Below are 27,064 nucleotides of genomic sequence, written 5' to 3'. Positions count from 1 at the left end.
TGTAGTGACAAAAAGCTGGAAACAAAGCCCGTGTCTGAATAAGTTATGGCAAAACAACACCATTACTATTACTATTATTCAGCCACTAAAGAGACTGAATTAAATCTAAACCAATTGACTTAAGATTTTTATGAGGTACAGTTGAATGAGAAGAGAAAGATGCAGAAAAGTGTACATAATATGATCCCACTTTTGTAAAGCCAAAAAAAAAAAGTTAACCCCCACCCCCCCCAAAAGCAACCCTACTTATATCCATGTAAGTAACATGGTACAAGCAGGAACAACACTATTTATGAGTGTGAAGCAAAGTATTTAAAAATTTGGAACTTTAGGCTGACAGTGTACACTGAGAGACTGGGTTCTGAAGTTGGGCAAGCTTGGGTTTGAATAGCTTTTTATTTGGCCTTGAGCAGGTCACTTAACCTCTCTGACCCTCAGTTTTCTCATCTGTAAAATGGGGATGATGTTATTAAAGACATTCATGTTCTTAAAAGTCCTTTGAATGTTTCTGTCACTGGGAACTCTCTTTGGCTATCTTTCTAAAATTATCTAATAATTTTTAATATCTAATATCTTTCTAATAATCCTTTTTTGGACCCCAGCTTCCTGTCCCATCTCATCAAGTCTTTCTTCCTTTTCTTTTAGGCAGCCCCAACCCCTAGAAGTCTTGTTCATTTCTTATGAAGAGCAGCTCGGCTCCGTGCCTCACCACGCAAAGCCATAGTACTTTCCCTTATACCTAAAATTTCACTAGGATGCTTCATTAAACAGAGTTCCTGTCCATCACTGCCAGCAGTACAGAGGGCCTGGCAGAAGCTCTTAACTTTCCTTGAACCTGATTACTTTCTTGGGCAAGGCACTCTCCTCACCAGCATCTGTGAGCAGGAGGGAATAGTGTGGGGATTTACCACCTTCTGATATAAATGCTGACGTCTCCCCTAGGAGACAGAACTGCCTGGTAGGTTGCTTTTATATGGCGTGATGTTAAAAGCTTGAACTTTTATAAATTTATCCTAATAAAATGTTGCTCTTAAATAAAAGTCTCATATCGGAGTTCACTAGAAATATAGGGTTCTGTCGATAAAAAGCACTTGACAACAACTGACTTGGGGCTTTTCTATTTTCTCCCTGCTAGTCAGATCCGAGATAGTTTCTTTTGTTTTCTTTACCTTTCCTTTTGAACAACTTGATGTCTTTCCTCTCTTTAGTATTTATTTTATTAACCTTTTTGTTTTCTCTCATGTTCTGAAACCAGCAGAATGTTCACATCCTGATATCTGAGGCATGTGGCACCTCAATTTCTCTCAGTCATAGCAGACTCTTAATTTCTCTTCCCTAGAACAAATGCTCTCATGGACTGCATCTGCTGATTTTATAATTATCACTAACAACTAACTGTTCTGGATGCACGGAGAAATAATTTTCCTAAAGTCAACTGATCGCAATTTTAACCGGGTGATATCAGAGGTATACACTATTTACTTAATTAAGACAACAACTGAGATTCTAGATACTTTCCCCTCCAAATGAACACAACCTTTTGAACTGCTGTGGAAGGATATATTACTATTTTAATTATTAATATAAAACGTATATAAAGAAAGTCCTTAAGTCTAGTACTATTTCCTCCAGGCCAACAGGAAAAACAACTTTGTATAATGATAATGGTTAAGTTCTCAAGAAAAAAATTAATATAGCATTTTAACAACCTACATGATCTTTAGTATGTAGTAGCAATCAGAGTATTAATTGCAAAACTGCGTATCTTGAAGAGCAGTCAAAAAATGCAAATCTGCCTCTTCAGAAATAAACCTACAGGAAAAAATAAACTTCTTCAAAACTTCACAAATGAAAAACAACAATGACAAGAATGTAAGCTCCACAGGGCAGGGACTTTTGTTGGTTCTGTGCTCTGTTACATCCCCAGTGCCTAGAACAGAGCCTGGCACATAGTAGGTACTCAATAAATGCATGGTGAATGAATATTTTAACAACGAAGTTTGATTAGAAATTTAAGATATTATGGGACTTACCTGCTGGTGCAGGGGTTAGGAATCCACCTGCCAATGCAGGGGACACGGGTTTGAGCCCTGGTCCAGGAAGATCCCACATGCCGTGGAGCAGCTAAGCCCGTGCACCACAACTACTAAGCCTGCACTCTACAGCCCGCGAGCCACAACTACTGAGCCCTCATGCCTCAACTACCAAGCCCACATGCCACAACTACTGAAGCCCGCGTGCCTAGAGCGCATGCTCCGCAACAAAAGAAGCCACTGCAATGAAGAGTAGCCCCCGCTCGCCGCAACTAGAGAAAGCCCACGTGCAGCAATGAAGACCCAACGTAGTCAAAAATAAATTAATTAATTAATTAACTAATTTTTTTTAAAAAAAGAAATTTAAGATATTAGAAGTGCCCCTGATAGACAATGGGTCAAATGGAAACAAAAAAGCTAGATAAAATTGTGCATCTTAAATTGATTCTGAAACAAAATGAATAAACCTAATTTTTCTTCTCAGTTTACAATTGGTTATTATTGGTTTAAAACATAGTCCAAGGGCCTCCCTGGTGGCACAGTGGTTGAGAATCCGCCTGCCAACGCAGGGGACACGGGTTCAATCCCTGGTCTGGGAAGATCCCACATGCTGCGGAGCAACTAAGCCCGTGTGCCACAACTACTGAGCCTGTGCTCTAGAGCCCGTGAGCCACAACTACTGAGCCCATGTGCCACAACTACTGAAGCCCGTGCTCCACCACGAGAGAAGCCACCTCAATGAGAAGCCCGCGCACCGTAACGAAGAGTAGCCCCCGCTCACCGCAACTAGAGAAAGCCCACGCGCAGCAACGAAGACCCAACACAGCCAAAAATAAATAAATTAAAAAAAAAAAAAACATAGCCCAAGACTTTAGTTGAAAACACCAAGTACTTGGATATATTTTAATATATAACATGTCATAATATACTTATCAAGTACTGTACCAGTCTACAGACCATAGCTTTCTCATCCCTGCTCATGATCCTTAATGTCTATTATTTTCTAATATTCTTTTAGTTGCAAGTAACAGAAAACAAACTCCAGGAAACTTAAGCAGAAAAGAGAGGAGTGGAGATTTATTAGAAGGATTCTGGAGTGGCTGATGGGCTTGAAGAACAACCAGTTCAGGGGATCTCAGGGGACTAGAAGGAAAGTCTTAGCGATCAGGACTCTGACTCTTTCTGAATGTCTGTTTCATTCTCTCAAATTTTTTCTATGAGGTTGGAATCAAGGTTGCCAGCATCAGCAGGACTCCTCTTATCTTCCTCTCCTGAGAAGAAGTTTGTTTTCCTAGATCCAATTAGAAAGATCCCAGGGAGGGATGCCAATTGGTTCAGCTTGGGTGACATTCCCATCTCTTGGGCCAATCTCTGTGACCAGGGAGGAGGGCGGGTCATAGGAGGATGTGGCAGCTCCCCTTTAGAACACGTTAGCAGTATGGAGAGGGTAGAGCAGTTCCCCAAAAGAGTGGTGGGCATTCTCAGGTGATAACGAATGTCATTCATAATGAAAATTAAAGCTCTTGTTTGAAGTTTTCAGAGATAGACCGCCTTCTGTGGGTTGGCCCTACAAGGCTTTCACTTTCAAATTTGGGTTCACAATAGTCTGTTACTTAAGGATTCTTGTTGTCCAGGGACTAGTTAGCTGAATTATTAAGTTATTCAGCCAAGATCTGCATTATTAAAATGAGATAACAATAGTTTCATTTGAATTAAAAAGGCACACATAATATTAGTATCTTTCTTTAAGAGATCAAAACACTTTCATCACAATTTAATTAAGGTTAGCCTGAGGGACCAGTGAATAAAATTTCCTCCACTTTACCCACTGTCAACTAAAGCAAGTTGTCTTATCTATGATCTCAGTTGGTAAGGAACTGGATTGGCTTCTAGACTAGCATGTTCTACATTAAGGACCAGTATCTCAACAAATAAGTGCAGCCCACAGACCGGTGTTTGGCATTTGCCTTTACTTTATAAAAATACACAACTTAAATACATATGACACTCTCTATACAAGACATAAACAGCTGTTAGATTTAACATTTTCCGTTAGTTCAACAGAAAGCAAGTATGTCAATTACTTCGTAAGAGCAAAGGGTTTCTTTAGAGACTGTGCATTCCCGGCCCAAGGGCAGACCACCCTGCGGGCCACTGATGCAGGAAGCTCACCCAAACTGTACAACTTTCCAGCGAGTCATTTCACCAACATGGCCTTTATTGCACGGCTTCCTATTGCACTGCTTGTCAGACATAATCTAACTTACCCACACCACAAGTTTAAGCTTTCGTCTTCTCTGGAAATGCTTAATGGAAAAACCAACGTATAAACAGTATTAACTGTCTCTTACAATTGTGCTAAGTACCAATCATGAGAAATATGAACCCCTCTTCACTTTGCAAAACTTGCAATGGAAGGTGGTTAGCTGTATTTCATGGCTAAATTCCTCTGCAAAAGTTTTACAAAAACGCTGGCAGACTCAGAGTGAGCTACATGGAGTGTGGTGGAGAGGGAGTGACATCCCAGGGCCCACTGAAATTGCTTATAGGACAGGCACTGTTCCTGTCAAAGTCAATGTGCGCACGGCCCTACCCTTTCGAACTTGAGACCGAAATACCTCCCTCCCCCTCGAGATTCTGTCATTGTTCTATGAGGAACAGCTACCTCATTACTGATTCAGAGCTTACAGGGGCTGCCCACTTACTCTGGCTTTCTTTCAGAAATTTAGCTGCCTTATCTGTGGCTCATTTAGCGAACAGTGAATTATGTACTAGTTTATCTGTATAAAGAAATATTTAACAGTTGAGAATTCATTGCAAAAAAAAACTATACTAGAGTGAGTTTCCTGAGGTAAATGTGAGCCTTAAAGATGAGAGTGCAATCTACAGAGTTATAGCAATTTGTCTTGGGTAGCACCACAATACCCCCAAGTCTGGACTTTACTGGGCACACATTTATGTGAAGAAATAAAATGACAATGCTGAAGTAAAAGAAATGTTGACAGTTGAGAATATCAATTCAAAAGGAGGCAGGAAAGAGGAACAGAGGAACAAAAGGAGGGTATATTTTAAAGTTCTTAGGTAGGTTGGACAATTAATTTCAAAAGCCTGCAGGTATTTCTAACAAGTTTTATAAGTGTTCATTTTTGGTGACTCAGATGCAGAAGAAATGGCTTTTCTTGAATAATAGCTGTTCGAACTTTTTATTCTTTTTCGAAAAACATGACTTTCTATAAAAATTTTTCTAGCCATTGAAATTATTCTGCTAGTTATTACTCTCACTGATGTATTATTGTGCAATCCTAACTGGCTGAAGAATTTTAATAAGGTTGAACTACAAAGTACATATTTGCACCAAGAATTTAAATTAATGCACAGAGGTCTGTAAAATTTTGTATGAAGTTACTTTTCATTGCAGATCAGGCTTCATTACTTCTTGATATTCTACTCAAGGATTATGGAAATCAGAAAAATTCTAGGACCCTGAAGCTTAACTTTCTTTTACATAAATGAAGTAGTACATGGCCATCCTTAACATTAATAATCAAGGTGCTGGGAACTGAGTCTCAAGACCTACGAATCAAGATCAGGCTAAATTTCAACAAGTCACTCATTATATAAGGATATGAATGGAAGCACTAAAGAACTCTCTCTGCTGTAATTGCTCATCTGCACCATGTAGTTGAATAAGGCGACCAATCTAGTGTTTAATAACAGTGATGAAAACTGGCACCAGGTTTTACCCAGGGCCACATACTCAGTGACCTGTCATGTCAATTTGGGCTGACACCACCATGCACAGTCCCTCATAAACATGGCCCTCCTAAGTCCTGCTGTAAGAACAGATCTATGTTTAATTACTTTAGGCATGATGAAGGCCTTAAGCAAGATTTAGGCCCCGAAGAACTTTGGGCTGGAGTTCTACAGGCCCAGAGCTAAACCCCACAAGAAATCATACTCGTATCTCAACTTATAGAAAAAAAAAAGCATTCAATATCACCGAGATGAAAATTCATACTAGAAAACAATGCTCTGGTTTCCTGACGACCAGCTCAGTGCAGCGCAAGGGCAGCCACACGAAGCAAAGCTGCTCTGGAGCAGGGAAGAGCCCAGAAGGCTGCAGTGGGCTTGAATTAAACGGGAGCGGCTTTTCTTCTCCGGGGTAAGGTGAATGCTCCTTGGCGACCAATAGGAATAGCTGTTTAAAATTCACAGACAGTAGTGTTTTATATACTTTAAAGCCCCTATTAGTGCAGCCTGGTCACAGCTAAAAATCTGAGTAACATGAGAGTGATGGTGTGACGAGCCAAGCAGTGGCACTGGCTCTGTAAGCTCTGGAAGAAAGGCTGGTCCTCACACTTGACCTTCATCCATCCCTTGGATACTGAGGAAGATACTACAGGAGGAGAATGTATTTCTCTATGTGAAATTAATTCTCATAATCTGTAGCTTAAAAATATTACTAATCAGAAATTTGTAACCCAAGCAAAAGTAACAGAGGTTCTTCTCACACAGGCCTTAAGATCTCTCTGTCCGCCACCCGAAGGATCCATACTTGTCTCTGGTCAGCCAGGCCCAGGTGAAGGCTGCACAGGAGGATGGAGGAGTCAAGAGCCGGAAGGCACGGATTCAAGAAAAGAGAAATGGCGGCAGATGTGGACAGGAAGAGAAGAGGGAAGAGAGAGGGAACTAACACTGATGAGGAAGTGAAGAGGAGGCCCGGCACCCCTGCCTTTCCCACCTGCTGTGATGCAGAACGTAATGTAGAAACAAAGAAGGCACAAGCCTCATATGGAGGCTCTCCTAGGGCATCAAACATGCCCGAGCCAGGCCAGCCGTGCCCTCTAGGCATGTGTGCTCAATCTACTGTGACCTGCAGGCACTACTGTCTTGGAGTCTGACTCCTGATTCCTAGGCGATGATGCTCCCTAGAGCTACCAGCACCCACCTCCACGCCAGGGAGAGGCCTCAGATTCAGGGGCAGGACTAGCAGCAGCCAGTGTACCAGAACTTGCGGCCGCCGTCACTGTCTTTGCTCTCTTAGGACTGGCTGGTCTCTCCCCCTGGTGGCTGGAGAAGGGGAACAGAGTGAACGTCACAAAAGGGCTGCTCAGTTCAGAATTGTATCACCTCGTTTCACTTCCAAAGGGCTGCCAAGAGTTCATTAACTATAGATTGATGCTTAAAATACTACTAAGAAACTCACTGTAAAAGGGGCAACTTGCTTGTGAGGTCACCACACTTTCAGGGATTCTGCTATGTCTGCTTCCATTTTTGTTTTCTTCTCTGATGAATGTTTTTAAAAAGAAAAGGTGAAAGGATCCTCCTATCCTCCTTCCAGAAACCTCATGGACTTTCCTGAGCAAACTGCCTAAGGGATGCTACACTGACAGAGCTAACAAACTCATGAGAAAAAACTCTTACATCATTCAGAAGTAGGAAATGAATGGTAGTGTGTAAGTGGCGCTTGGTTCTCTTCACTTCGTCTCTGCAAAATGTCTATGGCATGGTAACAGGCACCCGAATTACTGATTTACAAATGACAGCACATGAGTGAAAAGAGCTGTAAGATTTTGTGGAGGAAAAACCCATGCTGGCTACTTTACCTCTAGGGAAAGTCTGTTTGGACTCGAGGCCCACACTTGTCTTTTTTTTTCTACTTTCTATTTGATGTTTTTCAGGAGGGCTGTTCGGGCATTCACAACGGCTTTGAAGGCATCTTCACTACCAGGTGCTACACACTTGTCAGGGTGAAGCAGCACAGCAAGTTTCCGATATGCTTTATTGACTTCATCTCTACGAGGAAAAGCAAAGCTCTATGTCAGTATCGAGGTCAGCCCCCACCCTCCACCCACTGCATTTTAGCTGTTTGGATATCATAACATCTCTTACAGTAAGCATATCCCAAATAAATGTTACCCTTTCTCAAAGGCGGGACTAAAGGACTAGGAAACAAACAATGCACAAATAACATGTAACATTCAAGTAGAAAAATATACAATGCAAAGTGAGTATACGAACAAACATGATCAGATGAAAACAGTACTCGGCACTTCACAGGCACTCGGCATTTGCCGACGGAAGCAATGAGGACAGGGGCCATCAGGGCAGGCCCCCTGGAGGAGGGTTCTGGAAGAAGGTTGGGTTCAGGGATTGACACAGTGGTGGGGAATACAGAGCAGCAGGGAGAGAACCGGCAGAGGCCAGGAAGGGAGCCGGAGCCCGCATGCAGTTCCAGGAGGAAACTGCACTGGGAAGTAACAAGAAACAAAGTTGGCCAGGGAGCAGGGGTCAGTAAGTGAAGGGCCTCGAAGGCAAAACAACAAAAAAGTTGGATTTTTAACAGTAGGTGTTTCATGACAAAACGGTGCTGGGAAAGCTGTTTTTGGAAGTTAGGAGACAGGTAGGAGGTTGTTACAATAACCCAAGCATGAATACAAGTGTTTAGATTAAGGTGTTTGTGGAAGCCAACAAGGGAAGGCAAAAGAGATAACAGAAACAAAGTCCTGGCAGAAGCAGATGATGAGCTGGGTATAGGGGTGGAGAAGACATGAGAAAAAGGGCTGAAATGAGTTCCAGGGTCATGGGGACTCTATGGCCTCGGGGAGGATGGTGGCACCGCTGACCAAGAAAGAGCCTCCGGAAAGGGGTACCTGAGAGTGTGAGCTCCCTGAGACCAAAGAAGAAACAAGGGAGAATGTAACGTTATCTAGAGAGGAAAGGAGCAGTACGATCAGTGTTTCACCAAAAACCAGGAAGCCCCAGGAGAGACCGCTAAGGAGCAGGGACTGCTGGGGTGGGGGCTGGAGACCACCGGGCCCTGCAGTTCTCCCCGCTCTTCATATCCTCAGGTGTCAGGCCTCTGAGAGGCTTTCAAGTGCCCAGCCACTCCCCTGGTCAGAGTCTGGCTCTGTCTCTACCAGATGGTTTTATTTCCCACTTCCCTTTTGAATTCCTTTTGTAATTCAAGGTTCTTGTTAACTTATAAGCCTGGATTTGGTGCTTCCCCAAATCTCCTTTATTCTTTATCAGCAAGACTTCTAGTCTGGCTCTTCAAGTCAGGGAGATGGTCTTTGATATCTTGGATGTGATATCTGATCATGTTTGTTTGTATACTCACTTTGCATTGTATATTTTTCTACTTGAATGTTACATATTATATGTGATATCTTACGTGTCAGCTTGGGGAGACTGAGGTCACAGGGCTATGTTAACAGCTGTCCATGTCGTAGGCATACGTTCTAAGGCTTTTTCTGCTTTCTGATCTTAGAGGAGTCCTGAATTTTCTTGTTTTACCTTGCATGTAGCTTTTCTACATAGATAATTTCGATATTAGCTAATAAGAATCACATTCTTCCTAAAAGACTCTCTGTCCTTGAGGCAGTAACAGCATCCTCTCTCTTTCCCATGAGTGAGTCTTGGATTGGGCCCCTCTAGCCACTCTGCTGCCCGAGGAAACATGTCCATATGGGGTTAGTGGTTAGGCCTGATACCTTTCAAGAATTCTGGATAGCAGGAGAAACTTTCAAGGAAAATTTTAGAGAAACAAGACTGAGTCAGGTGTGTAAAAAATATATTAATTCTACTGAAGATTTTTCTTAAAATTCAAGAATAGTAAACATAGCACTGAACAAACATTAAAACTCTCTATAACTTAAAAAAAATGTTTTTAGGGAATCCCCTGGCAGTCTAGTGGTTAAGACTCCATGCTTCCATTGCAGGGGGCATGGGTTCGATCCCTGGTCGGGGAACTAAGATCCCGCATGCCGCACGGCACGGCCAAAAAATAAAATAAAGGTGTATTTAAAAGATAAAATAAAATAAATGTTTTTAGGTTTTGCCCAAACGTGCTCATGCCATACAAATTAGTTTGATAGACCCAGAGGAACAAAGATAAGAAAAGAACATGTTATATTGGTTAAGGATATGGAAATTATGGAGGTCCTGTAAATTTTGGGAGATTCCAGTTAACCACAATGAATAAGTAAGAAACCAAAAGTTTCTTTTTCCCTAATGATTATTGTTCTAAGTTAATTAGTAAGTAATAGTTTCTTAGTTATAGAGCCAATATCCCTTGGAGATGAAATGGAAGAATTTAGGATGTGACTATGGAAGTCTAAAAAGACATTTAAAAGCCACCAATTAATTTTGTGCTATGAGGTCATCTGAATTCCTTCAGGTGTTTAACAGCTCCTCAGTAATGCCTGGCAAGTCCAGGGAGACCAATAACTGTCTCCCTTTTCCCCTCCCCTCTTTCCTTCTGGACTCAAAGATATGCTATGAGACCAAAATGGAGGAGATACTTAATGCTGTTGACGCTGACAAGGCGATCTCAAGAGCTACTTTTTCTTTTGTGGGAATCAAGGTGAAAAAGTAGAAAGGGGAGGAAAGCTATAGTGCAAAATAAAAACGTCTGAGAACTCTAATAATACGTATAGTGACAGTATTATTATAGCATTAAAAGTTATATAACAATTGAAAGTTGTTAAGAGAGTAGATTCCAAGAGTTCTAATCACAAGGAAAAAACATTTTTTTTGGTATCGATATGAGATGGCAGATGTTAATTAAACTTACTGTGGTCATCATTTCACAATATATGTAAGTCAAATCATTATGCTGTACACCTTAAACTCATACAGTACTGTATATCATTTATATTTCAATAAAACTGGGGGGAAAAGTTATATAATCATGCTGGATAATGATTTATTCTTTCACAAAGAGTAGTGATTGTATTTCCTTTTCTCCCAAATAATTATTTTGTTTTTTGTTTTTTTACGCAGCCCTCTCACTGTTGTGGCCTCTCCCGTTGCGGAGCACAGGCTCCGGACGTGCAGGCTCAGCGGCCATGGCTCACGGGCCTAGCCGCTCCGCAGCATATGGGATCTTCCCGGACCGGGGCACGAACCCGTGTCCCCTGCATCGGCAGGCGGACTCTCAACCACTGCGCCACCAGGGAAGCCCCCAAATAATTATTTTGGATAAAATAAAATAATTTAATATCAACACACACAGACGAGGAACTAGCAGGATTTTTGACAGAGACAGAAAGAAACAGAGACAGGCAGACACACAGTGCTCAGGGTCAAGAACCAATTCTACCACTAACTCCTGAGGTCCTTGACTCTGTTTTTAGTCTCACTGAGTCCCAGTTTTCCCACCTATGAAATGAAATGTTTGGACAGGTTGATTGCTAACACTCTTTCCTTCTCTAAAATTCTATGATTTAAGAATTCTCTTTTTTTTTTCTTTTGAGGTTACATTAGCTTCAAGGCTCTTAGTCAACAAAAGCAGAGCATATAATTTCAGAAGGTACTTATATAATATACAAACCACATAGTTCCCACATTAAGCAGTTGTGCCCTCTGTTTTCTCCCTTTGGTATTCACTTAATTCAGTGAAGGAGCATTATTAAGTAATCTAAGATATTTCCACACATCTTCATATTTCTAGCCAATTACAAGAAGATATCACACTATAATTCCGATGATTGAGTCTTTTTCTATAACAGAAGGCAGCACTAATATCTGAGAGCACTGCTTACCTTGAGGCCCCAGGTTTGACTCCCAACATGTCCCAACTATCTTTACTATTTCGAATTCTGCGAATGCTGTCTGCTTGTTCTTTGGTGAAACTAGCACTGCTATTTGTGATAGGACGTTTCCCGCCGTTTTCACATAAATCAACTATGGATACATAAAAGGTCTGCAAAAAGAAAACACATCCCAGAGGAGAACTGATTTTGAGAAAATAGGAATTCCTTCTAACCATCAACTTAAAGAATTTTAATATATTCCAGTAACTTAAAATTCACAATAAAGCAAACGTACTTTGGAAGATTTTTTTCTTTCATACTATACATACATATATGTGTATATATATATGTATATTTAAGCACACAGTAAGGATAAGGAATAAAATTTCAATGGCTTATAATCCTACTCTCAGATAACCACACTTGAAATTAAAAACTAGTACATGAATATTGTTAGAAAAATTCAAATAGTAGGAAAAAGTGTAAAATGAAAACTGTCTCCCTACCCCTCAAGTTCCTCTCCTTGAGGTAACCATTGTTAACATATTATTTCAGTATCCTTCCAGAATAATTTTCTATCAGTACCCAGTCCATACACACACCCAAACCCTAAGCATTTACATAAAAGAGAGCAGATTAAACACACTGCTTAGCACCTTGCACTTTTTTTACACATAATAATAAATCTTGGAACCTTTCTCTAGCTGCATATAGACACTTTCTTCCTTCTTTCGTCTAGCTTTTTCTTTTACATCTTTATTGGAGTATAATTGCTTTACAATGTTGTGTTAGTCTCTGCTGTATAATAAAGTGAATCAGCTATATGTATACATATATCCCCATATCCCCTCCCTCTTGCGTCTCCCTCCCACTCTCCCTGTCCCACCCCTCTAGGTGGTCACCAAGCACCGAGCTGATCTCCCTGTGCTATGCGGCTGCCTCCCACTAGCTGTCTATTTTACATTTGGTAGTGTATATGTGTCCACGCCACTCTCTCACCTCGTCCCAGCTTACCCTCCCCTCCCCAATTCCTCCTTTTAGATGACAGTTCAGTATTCTACTGTGTGACTCACCATAATTTATTTAACCAACTCCCTATTCTCGGACAGGTCAATTGTTTCTAGGTTTTTTCACAAACAGTGCTTTAGTGAATATTTTTTTATGTGTATATATCTCTGCACACTTGTGGGAATACTGCTTTTGGATAAATTCCTAAAAGAATAACTACTGAATATAAGTGTGCGTGCATTTTACTTTTTGATTTTGACAACTTTCATACAAAAAGGCTATACCAGTTTATACTCCCATCACTGTGTATGGGAGTGCCTATTTCCCCACACCCTTGTCAACATTGGGCATTATCATACATCTTCACTTTTGCCAAGCTGATGTGTATCTCACAGTTTTTATTTCATTTCTTTAATTATAAGCGAAATTGAGTATCTTTTCATTTGCTTATCAGTCTTTTCTTGTTCTGTAAACTGTTCATATTCTTTTCCTATTTTTATAATGTTTTTCAAAGTGAAAACTATTTTTGATCCTGCTCATATTTCATGCTCTATGCACTATTATTGTTGTTAAATAACTTCACTCAAAAGACTAATTTAATACACTATGGCTGCTTTTAAATTGACTTATCTCCTCATCCCTCCATTTCTTTTTTAACCTCTTCCTCTTTTTTTTCCAGATATTTCTATAGTGCCTATTATCATCTAAAACTTTTATCCTTCTCTTTGACTCCTCTTTCTTATCTCCAGTATTAGCTAATCAAGTTGGCAACCTAAACAAGAAGCCTTGACATGTGAAAAGGGGTGTCAAAGGAAAAGCCGTTAGATACCAAGACAAGAGAAGTGTTAACTTAGTTTTAGTCTATCTTAATACTGCTCTGTGTTAACAGTGTAAGATAAAACCAAGTTCCTTCCTGACATAAAGTGTCTATTAAATATATAGGAAACAAAGAAAGTATTGATTAAATTGAACCAGCAGGAATACACTACTTCTAAGTACTTACAGAATAGTTTATTATACTCTGTTACCCTTTTTTTTTAAAGACTATCCATTAGTTCTACCCAAGATTAATCTAAAAAAATAAAAGCAACCTAAAAGGGATCATAGTTCACAAATGTTTGCTTGTGTTACGTATGAATAAGGTTTTCTTCTAGTCTGTAAGTTAACCTAAAATATAAACACTCACAGATTTCTGAGGGCACAAGCATTTACTCATAACACATAATGTTATAGAAGGCTAGCTGTGGTGATACAGAGAATGCTAGAACTGAAGTCAAAAGTCTGTTCAAATTCCTTGTCTGAGTGCCAGCCACGTTGGAGTACTGGGTACTGGACCAAACCTCCTGCCATAAACTACTATAAAAGTGAACAAATATATGAGGTAACTCTTTTCAGGTAGTGGACAACAGCAAGTGCAAGGCTGCTCCTTGGTCTTCTACCTGGAGTCCATTTCCTGACCCTGTCACAGAAAGCCAGAGTCTGAGCAGACACAAAGTCCCACTGAGCTAAGGAGGCAGAGGTGAGAGCTTGAGGATGCGAAGTGGCTAGAATCTGTGGAGCAGGGCCTTGGATAGGAGGGGATTGTGCAGAGCTGGGCCCCAGAAGTCCATGTGAGGGCTCCCTACCAGTTTGTAGCTGAGGGCTAGGCTATTAATACATAGGATGAGATCACCTGAGGCTTATCAGATAATAGCTACTAAGGGGTTGAGAACAGAACTGGCTAGTGGTGGGAACTGACTACTAAGGGGAAGAGCCATCCTGGGGACACCAGAATTTGGCCTTGTCAGAGGAGAGAGACTGCCTTAACATCTCATTAATACCCCTAGCATCTAGCTGAGACACCACAGAAAGGCTTTGCCTTGGGAGTTAGATTCATTCTAACAAAACCTAAAACCAAGAACGACAAGATCTGCAAGGGGGACAGAATTTGCAGGCTGAGTCCTGCCAAATTAGAAGGGCTTGGGAAACACTTTGGGTTTCCTTCAGATCCTTGCTATTAAAGCAAAAAGTCAAGCCTACACAAGTTCAATGTAATCTGCCAATAACTGAACTGCCTGCTGAAACAAAACCAACATTCTTCTGAGGCAAATAAACAAATCTAGAGTCTCTATAATGTATTGTCTACAATGTCTGGTGTTAAATCAAAAATCACTACTCATACAAAGAAACAACAATGTGATCCATAGTCAAGAAAAAAGCAGTCCATAGAAACTGAACCCAAGATGGCTCAGATATTGGACAAAGACTGTAAAGCTGCTATTATCACTATTTCAAAGAGATAAAGAAAAATATGTTCAAAATGAGTAAATAGAGAATCTCAGCAAAGAACTGGAACTACACAAAAGAACCAAATGCAAATTCTACAACTGAAAAGTAGTGAATTGAAAACTTCACTTGGTAGATTTAACAGCAGATTGAAATCAGATCAATAGAGACTACGCAATCTGAAAAACAGAGGAAAATGGAAGAAAAATAAAGTCTCAAGGACTATGGGAAAAAACAAAATGGTCTAATATATATGTAATTGGAGTCCCAGAAGGAAAAGAGAGTGAAAATAGGGCCAAAAAAATTTGGAAGAAATAAAATAGTTTAAAAAAAAAAACTTCCCATATTTGATGAAAAACACCTGCTTACCAATCCAAGAAAATCAACAAACCCCAAGTAAGGTAAATATAGAGAACCACACCTAGGCACATAGCACAACTGCTGAAAATCAAAGATAAACTCTTGAAAGTAGCTGGAGGAAAAAAAGGACACATTATATATAAAGGAATAAGAGTAAGAACAGGTGCTAACATCTCATGGGACACAACAGAGGCCAGAAGAGAATGAACCAGTGTCTTCAATGTGCTGAAAGAAAGTTAATCTCTAACAGTTATTTACACCTCTTGGACAAATCACTACTACTCTTTGATGTCCTCATATCTGAAATGAGAATGATACCAGCCACACATTAAGAGTCTCATATGAGTGAAGCATGTAAACTTCTCCAGAAGTTTAATTGATTAATTTAATTTAAATGGTTAAGTATCATGATTGCATACATATAGGTACAAACTATGTACCTATATAGTCTATGTATTCAAAAGAATAGAGAAGTGGCAAACCAATATCAACCTTATTTGGTCTTGAAATAGACGCTACTGATGCCCAATTCAGCCTGTCAGCCAAGGATAAAACCTGTCTTCTAGTAGAAGGGGTGACATCTTGTTAGAAGGAAATTCAGCACAAAAGATTAAATAAAATCCCACTTGATAATTAAGAACAACTCTTTATAGTATAGCTACATTATTTGAAATGCTAAAAATTCCCAAAATATCAGATATATTCATAAGAAAAAATGCATTATTCATGCCACCACTTACTTTCGAATGTATCTATAATTAAGAGTTGACTGAACTTCCCTGGTGGCATAGTGGTTAGGAATCTGCCTGCCAGCCTTTCTCACCTTCTGAGATGGCCCACACTCTATCTGTGAAGTGTGTTTCTCCCAAGGCCACTCTCACCTTCTGAGATGGCCCACACTCTGTCTGTGGAGAGTGCTTCTCTCTAAATAAATCTACTTTAGGACTTCCCTGGTAGCACAGTGGTTAAGAATATGCTTGCCAATGCAGGGGACATGGGTTCGATCCCTAGTGCGGGAATATCCCACATGCTGTGGAGCAACTAAGCCTGTGAGCCACAACTACTGAAGCCCGCACGCCCTAGAGCCCACGAGCCGCAACTACTGAGCCCATGTGCAGCAACTACTGAAGCCCATGTGCTCTAGGGCCCGCGTGCCACAACTATTGAACCTGTGTGCTGCAACTACTGAAGCCTGCACACCTAGAGCCCATGCTCTGCAACAAGAGAAGCCACCACAATGAGAAGCCTGCGCACCGCAACGAAGAGTAACCCCCACTTGCTACAACTAGAGAAAGCCTGCGCACAGCAATGAAGGCCCAACGCAGTCCAAAAATAAATAAATAAATAAATAAATAAATAAAATCCACTTCTTACCTAAAAAAAAAAAGAATCTGCCTGCCAATGCAGGGGACATGGCTTTGAGCCCTGGTCTGGGAAGATCCCACATGCCATGAAGCAACTAAGCCCGTGTGCCACTACTGAGTCTGCGCTCTAGAGCCCACAAGCCACAACTACTGAAGCCCGCATGCCTAGAGCCCGTGCTCCACAAGAGAAGCTACCGCAATAAGAAGCCCAAGCACTTCAAAGAGTAGTCCCCGCTCACCACAACTACAGAAAGCCCGCACGTAGCGGGCCAAAGCAGCCAAAAATTAATTCCTTTTTTTAAAAAGAAAAAAAATCTTTTTTAAAAAAGGAGTTGACTATAATTTGTTGTTTAGGTAGTCTCCCCCCCTTAAAATTATTCTAGATTATTAAATTCTAAAAAATGACCATCTATTCAGGTTGCCATGTTAGTCCATCCTTCTATTGCCTACGTGATCGGTGAGACCGAACTTTTACGTATGACTGGCTGGATTCTGCAATGATAGTCTCCTGGTCTCTAACTGTACCCCCATGGGCTACGATATAGGATTATATTAGCTATGGCAAGGCAATTTTGCCAAAGTAATGCCTTCGTTTGATTATGCATACAAATGTAACCAAAGGTGGTTTTAAAGAAAATCTTTGTCCCATTTAAGTAAGTATATAATAAGTGTTGTTAAACTTGATGATCATCAGGATCACCTATAGAGATTTTTCAAAATACAGGTTCCTCAGCTCCATCAAAACATTAAGCTTCCGGTAGGTCTGGAGCCCAGCAATTTGTATTTTGAAGAATTTCCCCAGGTAATTCTGATGAGCAGCCAGATCTGGTCTAAAACAGACAGCAGACAAATATCACACATACACACACACTCATTCTCTCCCTCTCTCTCCCATTCTTTCTTTCTTACTAGCTTCGGAAAAGAAAGCTTATTCTAATGAGAAATTCCTATTACTATTTTGCTTCTCATAATTTACACTAAAATTTGGTATGGTCAGCCTTGACACAAACTCTAAAACAATAAAATGCCAGGTTACCTGGAACATCTCACTGATTCCTTCTCCAGTTTGAGCCGAAGTTTCGAAGTACAGGAACCCTTTGCTTTCAGCCCAAAGACGTCCTTCACTTTCATCAACACAGCGGTGCTTAGCACAGTCGATCTGAAATTAAAAGTTGGGGGCAGGGGGAGAGAAGATTCCAACCTTGTCCCACTAGCATAGGCCCAGTAGGTCTCTGTCAATCCTTTGCTGAGGCAAAAACTCTTCTTAAGTGAACCCCAGCACTAGCATATAAAATTATCAGGAACAAAAAAGATTAAAAAATTACTTATATTGAATGTGGACTGATTTTCTGTGGCAAAACCACAAGTGCCTGATACCAGCATTCTCCTTTGAGAACACTGCTGCTGCTCACCTCTGTGAAAGCTGGCTTCATCACATCTGCCACGCCTGAGGGCCATGGTCTGCCCTTCACACCTTTCCACAGTCCACATTTCACCTAATTGCTTCCCCTCCTCCAGTCAGGTCAGAGTGTTATTATTAGGCTCCACCTCTCCTGCTCAGTCACCATTATCCTCCCCAAGTATGGCACCAGTGAAAAAAAATGGATAAAAATCCTGATATGCCAGGCTTTATTTTTTAACTGTTTTTGTTTTAGGGACCTTTGTTTTGAAAAGCTGTTGATTCCTGTATTACAGATTGCAGAATTTTTTTCTTTTTATTTATTCCCCAAAACTCAGCCACACTCTTCCCATAATGAACCTAGAAAGTTAAGCACACCATTTCCAAAGCAGTTACCTTGTTGGCACACACTGCAAATACAATATTTTCCATGTTTCCATGAGGTCCAAGATCTTGCTTCATTTCTGCCAGCCATGCATCAAGGGCATCAAAGGAATCTTTCTGCCCAACATCATAGACCAGTATCACACCCTGTGTGTCCTTGTAAAACTCATTACGAACCTTTACATAAAAGAACAGGTGCACAAAATGTAGGTATTATGATTTTATAAAAGTATATCTCACAGTCATTGACTTAGCAAAGTGTGTTCTTTTGTGTATTCATAGTGTTTTCTAATTGTTACTACTGGCCTTTGGAGGGCTTTTTATAAAATCAAAGTAACATAATAATAATTTTAAAAGTCTCTTAGTATAGAAGGACTTGTGATGGAACTGACGGCCTCCTGCCCCACCCCTCCTCACCTCCAGTTCCACTCCCCAGAGGCGATCAATCTTTCATTGTTGTTAGTAGGCCTTTAGAAGAACGCAAATTATATAGCATTCTTCTTAAGGAGAACTAGGAAGGTGAATGAATAATTAAAAAGGACTTAAGGCAAAAAATGACACAAGTATCAGCAGTAGGTACAGCCATTTATATATCACATCCCAAAGCTGGCTTCCCCCAGGATGCTAGGCAGAACCTCCCTATGACTCTTGGGTCTCTATAGCAACTCTAGAACTCCAAACTCTGAGTGTCTGTGTGATGCAGTGGAAAAGAGCATGGGCTCTGGAGTCAGATCTGGGTTCACACTTACTTACTAGTTGTGTGATCTTGGGCAAGTCACATAACCTCTCTGCATCTCAGTTTCCTCATCTGTAAAATGGGGATAACACTACTTACTTCACAGGGTTATTATGAGGATTAAATGAGATAATGAAGGCAGAGCACCTAAATAGTGCCTGGAAAACAATGTGTATCAGTACCTTCTCCCTTCCTTCCTTGCATTCATTCTGTCCTCCTTTGATGTTCTTATTAAAAATGGCAACTGAGGACTTCCCTGGTGGTGCAGTGGTTGAGAGTCCGCCTGCCAATGCAGGGGACATGGGTTCGAGCCCTGGTCCGGGAAGATCCCACATGCCGTGGAGCAACTAAGCCCGTGTGCCACAACTACTGAGCCTGTGTTTCTACAGCCCACATGCCACAACTGAAGCGCGCGTGCCCAGAGCCTGTACTCCACAACAAGAGAAGCCACCACAATGAGAAGCCCGTGCACTGCAACGAAGAGTAGCCCCCGCTCGCCGCAACTAGAGAAAGCCCGCGCACAGCAACAAAGACCCAACGCAGCCAAAAATAAATAAACAAATAAATAAATAAATGTTCCTTTAAAAAAAAAAAGGCAACTGACCTCTGGGGCATATCTTCAATTCTGGGAAGAGGCAACATGAAGTACAGGGCGCAATAAAGTGGTAGAGGCGCTAACGTGACAGGTTAGGCGGATAAGGAACAACACTGACAGACTGGGGTTTTCAGGCCAAAATTCCAGTAAGAATCCTGACAGAGGCCATGTATTATATGTTCTTTTCAGAAAATTCCAGTAAGTACTCAGACTCACGCTGGATATGTAGTAAGAATGAAGACATCTCTCACACATCTGGCATGAAGTGTCTATAGGTTTCTGAGCATAGAGAGACACCTGGACCAAGAATGTAAGTGCCTCTTAATTTATATAAACATAGAAAGCTATCCCCTAAAATCAAAACCAACAAAATCAGAACGAATTTAATGTGATGAAGACCAGGAAGGTGTCTTCTACCCTCAGTACTCATGGCCCTTAGCCCTCCTGCAGGAGTTACAATAGAGTTTTCCCTTCTGTCTAGAAACTCCTGCTGCCTGGGCTCCCACACACCACATTCTCCCGGTTCTTAACTGATCTCTCTTCCACCGACTCCTCTTCTCTCCATTGCTCCCACTCCAGTCTGCCGCCACAATTCCAAACCCTGTCCTGGGCCCTCATCCTTTCTTTGTTATCCTTCCTCCCAGCTCAGCAAAATCAACCACTTGCGCGGTTTCGACTGTGAGAACCTCCAAGCTGAGTCCTTTCATCAGCTTCTAGACCCACATTTCCAATGAGCTCTAGACTTCCAGCTGAATGTCCTGTTGGAAACTCAGATTCCATCTGCACAACAGGTAACCCTCCAATTCATTCCTTCCTAAACTTTTCCTTCTCTTGAACGTCTAATGAAAGCAGCACACCCCTTGCTGAACCACTCAGGTTGAAAGCCTGGTGTTAGCCTCTGCTGCTCTTCTGTTCCCTTGCCCAGCAGATTCAAACAGTTCTGTAGAAGCCGCCTCTGCCATGCTTCTTGCACTGTCACTTCCTTTCCATTTTCATTGCCAACATTATCTCTTGACTGCACAACTGCAAGAGTCTTCTAAGCAATCTCCCTAGCAACGTTATATATTGTGCATATGTATATTTTTAAAGCCCCGGCTCAAAAATTCTTTATTGTTTCCCTACTGCCCACCCTCCAAAGTTCAAACTCTTTTAATTGATATTAACAGTGTCTGATCAGTCCTCCACCAACTTCCCAGCTTGATCCCCCTCCTGTTCCCTGTACTTCAAACTGGATAATCTCTCATTCCCCAAACCTGTCCTACGCCTTCCTAACTCCACCTGGAAATGGATACCTCTTCATCTTTCATTTTCTAAGATCTAGCTATAATGCTGTATCTTTCATGTAGCTTCTTCTTCCCCCTTTCTCACCATCTAATCCCCTCCACCTGCAAAACAGAATGCAATCTCTACGTCCCCTGGAATACCACAGCATTCTGTACTTCTAATAGCACTCATGTCACTTCCTGTCTAGTTTCATAGTTAGTAGCATATCCAGCTGTCTTCCCCACTAGACTGTAAGCGACATGAAGGAACATATCTTTGTGTCACCCCCTGGGCCTAGCAGGTATAAGTATTTGTATAATCAAATGGCTGAATGTGCTATAGTAGAGAACAAAAGTAGAGGCCAAAAGGGAAAAGAATTCCAAAATCAGATCACGCTGTTCAGAGGGAGATTTGTGTGTAAAAAGAGAATTAAATGAGCTCAATGGATTTCTCTTTCAAGGGACTCAAGTTCAAGTCTGGGTTCAGCAACTAGCTGTCATCTTGAGTAAGTGACTTTATTACCTCAAGCCTTAGTTTCTGTAAAATGGCAAGGTCAAAGTTGATGCCTCAGTGGTCCCTAGAGTTCCATTATTCTTACCTCCCCAAACAGCTTTCTACTGTAGTCCTGGCAGACTTGCCGCATCCAAAGTTTAATTAAATAGGATGCTAAGGGACCTGGAATTATTTAATTTTAAAGCAGAGATGGCAAACTTTCTAGCTTGTAGGTTAGAGAGAGCTGTTAGTTTAATATCACTCAGGCCTCAGAAAGTTTTAATAGACGCACTAACTCATCCCAATAAACCCCAGAATTCAGCTGTGTGCACCAGTGGAAGCAAGACTCGTGGTAAAATACAGGCCATCGTTCTCTTGGGAGTCCCCTCTCTGACACTTTCCTCCGAGATTGCTATCTGACACACTAAGCAGACTGTCTTTTCTCAGCAGGCCCTTTGGGTAAAACTGTCAAACGGACTGGTGACAATGGAAGCTTCAATGGAGGACAGACGCTAAGGATGTGAGGAAGCCAGGGACCTTGAGAATCACTGTGGATGCTTCACTAGGTGTGTGCTGGGCACAGGTGTACTTTGGTCAGTTCAGGGCTTAGAAAGAAGATGATGGCTTTGGTCTCGTCAAATAGGAGGGTTTGAGCTACAGAGAGCAAATACTTGACCAAAAAGGAGAGATCAAGGCTATTTTGGAGAAAAGGTACTTCAGAAGTGGTGATTTCAAGGTGCTTCTATTAATTATACTTCTATTTTTGTGAGCTGCTAAAAAATAGCTATTGCAATTTGGGGCTGCATTAATAAGAGTCTAGTGTCTAATGATAGAAGTAACAGAACGCTCAGTCTTTTTCACTAGACAATATCTGGAATGTTGTGTTTAGTTCTCAGCTCCCTATCAGCTACCTAGAGGTTATCCACACAGGATGCTGATTGGTCTAGCTGTGGCAGGAATAAAAAATGTTTTACCTGGAAAGGTGCAGATTAACAAATATTAGGAAGGTTCTCTTGTAGAAGCACAGACTCAGGCTATGTTGCCTCAAAAACAAGGCCAGAATCAGTAGCAAATTCAAAGGAAGGCAGCCTTCATAACAGAGAAGTTGTTAATGTAGAGTTTTTAACTCTGTAAAAGATTAACTCGTGAAGTAGTGAGACCCTATCATTAGACATACTCATTCTCCAAACTTAACAGTCTGCACCACTCAAAACTGTCCTGTGTATTATACGGTCCCTGGATTCCCACCAACCTACATAACTCTTACTTCTCCATCAAGACTCAGTTTAAATGTTGCTTCCTTCAACAGGATTTCCTGACCTTCCAGATAAGCTAGGTGTGGGTATTAAATGCTCCCAAGCATTCTGTCCTTTGTTTACTATGCGTCTTCTCTGACATAATTATGCGTCATGAAAACTGGGGCTGTGTATTTTCAGTGTGCAGCATAGAAACTGGCATACTGTTACCTGGTGAATGAATGATGGCCATCAATCAGGGATGCTACAGAAAGAAATCCTACAATGACAGAAGTCTGGACCACATAATTCTCAGGCGTCTTCTAACTTTCCACTTACATGACTTTGGTGTAATCTAAGATTTATGTTAGCATTTCTGGTAGTTAGAATCTACGTCAAACTTTGGTCACCTAGAGCCTCCATTCCTTTTTCACTGACAATATTCTACACTTGTAAAATTGATTTAATCCACTGTAAGGCTTCACATTTGAAAGGAATTCATTTAACCTAAATATTTGGGTATATTCATAAGATGGAAGATTATATAGCCACTAAAAGTTACGTTTCCTGTGGGAAGATGGAGTACATGTGCTTTTCCCTATGCCTTCCGCTAAGTACAAGTAAAAATCCAGGATGCTATATATAAAACATACAGAGACTTCCCTGGCGGTCCAGTGGTTAAGACTCCACGCTTCCACTGCAGGGAGCACAGGTTCAATCCCTGCTCGGGGAACTAAGATCCCGCATGCCACATGGCACGGCCAAAAGAAACCAAAGAAAAAACCAAAAACACCCAAAGCAAACAAACAAAAAGAAGATTCTGGAAGGTGGGAGGAAAAAGGCAGACAAGCTAGGTACCTCAGGACCTGAGGAATACCACAGCAGTGAGTTCCCTGGGTTTTCTTTTGCCTCATGTATCCAAACCTTAGAGCAGAAGTACAACCTGGAAACGCCAATGGGTACAGACTAATAAAAAGCCTAACAAAAGCCTGCTCTCTTCAGTGAAGGATCAGGAAAGATGATAACCACTCTACTTCAGCCTGACACCTCAGAAAAGCTCTGTTTCACCACTCCCACCCACTCAAGCAAAGGCTGAGTGGAAATTTTAGAAAAATAAATTACTGAAAAATAGAATGAATGAAATAAAAAGCCTAATATTATAGTTGGGCTCAAGAGCAGAATGGAGGAGACAGTGGAAAGAATCAGTGAAATGGAAGGCAAAACAATAATGACCTAATCTGAACAACGGAGAGAAAATAAACTAAAATAAGGAAAGAAAAGAAAAAGAAAGAAAGAAAAAAAACAGAGCCTCAGGGACCTGTGAGACTATAATAAGATCAGAGTCCTGGAAGGAGAGGAGAAACATGGTGGGGCTGAAAAGTACTTAGAGAAATAATGGATGAAAACTTCCCAAATTTGGCAGGAGGCATAAACCTACAGATTCAAGCTGAGAAAACCCCAAACAGGAAAACCCCAAACAGGAAAACCCCAAACAGGAAAAACTCAAATTATGCCAAAAGACATAATTAAACCTGTAAAAATTAAAGACAAAGGAAAAATATCATGAAAGCGGTCAGAGAAAAAAATGACACCTCTCTGAACCTAAATAAGTTAACCTTCCCAATAAATATCCCATTCCTCAGAAACCCCACTTCTTCCCTGAGAGTGGTGAAATTACAGGGGATTAAGAGGCTCAGTGAGTACAAGAGGGGGCCTCAAAACCGCAAATGATAAGGAAATCTAAGTAGAGAAGAGGAATATTATCATAAGAGGAGAAATGATTCTCATATAACATGAAATAACTTTGCATGGTGCTCAAGAGAAATTAGAGAAAACAGCAAAGTAGGAAGTTTTCTGTGATATGTACTATTTTCCCATGAGATACAATGTTTAAAAAACTGCTCTTTCTTAAATGCAGAGTTGAAACAATTTTACGGCAGGAATTTCTAAGTTTAAGATGAAATGGACCTGATCTCATATAAAAAAGTATTGACAATGTTAAAAAAAAAAATGGGGGAAAAAACCATTTCAAATGACAGCAGATTTTTCATCAGAAACCATGAGGCCAGAGGAAAGAAGCACACTATTTTTCAAGTGTTGAAAAAAAAGAAAAATTGTAGCCGAGAAAATTGTAACAGAGCAAGACACTATGGGGACTTTTCAGGACAGACCCCTCCCCCATATCCTCTGCTGTACCTCCTCTCTGAAGTACCTAGATAATAGTATCTGATGCACACTTCCTGAGTTGTTTTACAGATGCTAAAACCACCAATGGAAGAAATTAATTACTTGATGATCATGAGCACAAAGGCCCCCAGACCTACTGGTGCCGAAGGATTGATAATGTTAATTCCTATTATTCTGCCCTGTTATCCCACCATCAACCAATCAGAGAATTGTGCACAAGCTGATCACATACCCTGTGCGGGGGGGTTGGAGGGGGGCGCCCTTGCTTTTAAAAATGCTTTGCTGAAATCCTTCGGGGAGTTCGGGGTGTTTTTTTTCCAGCATTAGCTGTCCGGGACTACCTGCTTGGCACCCTGCAATAACTGCTGTACTTTCCTTCACCACAACCTATTGTCAGTAGAATTGGATTTACTGCGCACAGGCGAGTGGACCCAAGTTTGGTTTGGTAACAATATCAAACCAGAATCCCATAACCTGCAAAAAAAAAATTCTCCAGGGCCAAAGGATAAATCAAAACATTCTTAATCAAGGAAAACTAAGAGAATCTGTTGCCAGCAGACCTACACTAAAAGAATGGCTAAAGGAGTCCTCCACACAGAAAGGAAATGATAAAAGAAGGAACCCTGGAACATAACAAAGGATGAAAGAACGGAGTAAGTAAAAATACAGGTGAATTCAATATGCTTTCCTTCTCTCTTAAGTTCTCTAAATTATGTTTGACAGTTAAGCAAAAATTAAACACTGTTGTGCTTCTAATATACTTAGAGAAAATATTTAAGACAATTATATTATAAATGGGAGAGGATAAAGGGGCGTAAAAGAAGGAAAAGTTTCTACACTCCACTCAAACTGTTAAAGTAACACCACCAGTAGCCTGTGATAACTTATATAATAACTAGAGTATCCACTAATAAAGCTATGCAGAAAGATTTACTCAAAAACACTATAGAGGGGCTTCCCTGGTAGCACAGTGGTTAAGAATCCACCTGCCAATGCAGGGAACATGGGTTCAATGCCTGGTCCAGGAAGATCCCACATGCCGTGGAGCAGCTAAGCCACGAGCCGCAACTACTGAAGCCCATGTGCCTAGAGCCCGTGCTCCACAACAAGAGAAGCCACCGCAATGAGAAGTCCACACACCGCAACGAAGAGTAGCCCCCACTCGCCACAACTAGAGAAAGCCTGCGCGCGGCAACAAAGACCCAATGCAGCCAAAAATAAAATAAAATAAATAAATTTATTTAAAAAACACTTGACAAATCAAAATGGAATTCAAAAAATGTTCAAGTAACCCACAGGAAGGCAGGAAAAAGAAAACAGAAATGAAAAATGGAAAACAAGGGCTTCCCTGGTGGCACAGTGGTTAAGAATCCACCTGCCAATGCAGGGGACAGGTTTGAGCCCTGGTCCGGGAAGATCCCACATGCCACAGAGCAACTAAGCCTGTGCACCACAACTACTGAGCCTGCGCTCTAGAGCTCACAAGCCACAACTACTGAGCCCACGTGCCACAACAACTGAAGCCCGCGTGTCTAGAGCCCGTGTTCCACAACAGGAGAAGCCACCACAATGAGAAGCCCATGCACCGCAACGAAGAGTAGCCCCCGCTCATCACAACTAGAGAAAGCCCGCGGGCAGCAACAAAGACCCAAAGCAGCCAAAAATAAATAAATAAATTCATTTTTTAAAAAAATGGAAAACAAACAAACAAAAATAATAAACTTAAACGCTCACATATCAATAACTACATAAGAGTAGGTGATCTAAGGACAGAAATTGGCATAATACATTAAAAAACATGATTGAACTATGTATTGTCTTATCACTTCAAATATAATGATATAAGCAGGCTGAAAGTGCAAGGATAGAAAAAGATGTATCATGCAAATATTAATCAAAGGAAAGCAGAAATGTCTATATTAATATCAGATAAAACAGACATTAGAAAGAAAATTACCAGAGACACAGGGGGGACAGGATATAATAATAAAATTATATAATGAAGGCATAGCAATCCTAAATGTATATGCACCAAACAAGAGAGCTGCAAAATATGTGAAGCAAAAATCAATAGAACTAAAAGGAGAAACAGACAAATCCACAATTAATGTTGGAAACTTCAAAACCCCTCTTTTAGCAACTGACAGAACTAAACAGAAAATCAGCAAGGATAGAAAAGAACTCAACAACACCACTGACCAACAGGC

The 27,064-nt window shown here is 40.9% G+C and overlaps 1 protein-coding gene across 3 annotated transcripts in view; it reads right to left on the bottom strand.

Annotated features, from left to right (window-relative positions):
• Positions 1–3,988: 3,988 nt before the first annotated feature.
• The window catches only part of DNAJC27 (DnaJ heat shock protein family (Hsp40) member C27), a 39,241-nt gene continuing 16,165 nt past the window's right edge, over positions 3,989–27,064 (bottom strand). For 2 of the 3 annotated variants that reach the window (XM_067703543.1, XM_067703544.1), the window contains exons 4-7: positions 18,362–18,526; positions 17,603–17,725; positions 11,579–11,739; positions 3,989–7,829 (exon numbers count right to left, since the gene is read on the bottom strand). In XM_067703543.1, the coding sequence (XP_067559644.1) occupies positions 7,697–7,829; positions 11,579–11,739; positions 17,603–17,725; positions 18,362–18,526 (582 nt within the window). In that variant the 3' untranslated portion in view covers positions 3,989–7,696. The remainder of the gene's footprint in view (positions 7,830–11,578; positions 11,740–17,602; positions 17,726–18,361; positions 18,527–27,064) is intronic. The other variant, XM_067703545.1, reaches the window with a different exon arrangement.

The sequence above is a fragment of the Pseudorca crassidens genome, chromosome 14 (assembly GCF_039906515.1).
Source record: "Pseudorca crassidens isolate mPseCra1 chromosome 14, mPseCra1.hap1, whole genome shotgun sequence".
NCBI lineage: Eukaryota > Metazoa > Chordata > Mammalia > Artiodactyla > Delphinidae > Pseudorca > Pseudorca crassidens.
Note: the sequence above shows the minus strand (reverse complement) of the source record. Positions and strands in the feature narration are given on the sequence as shown.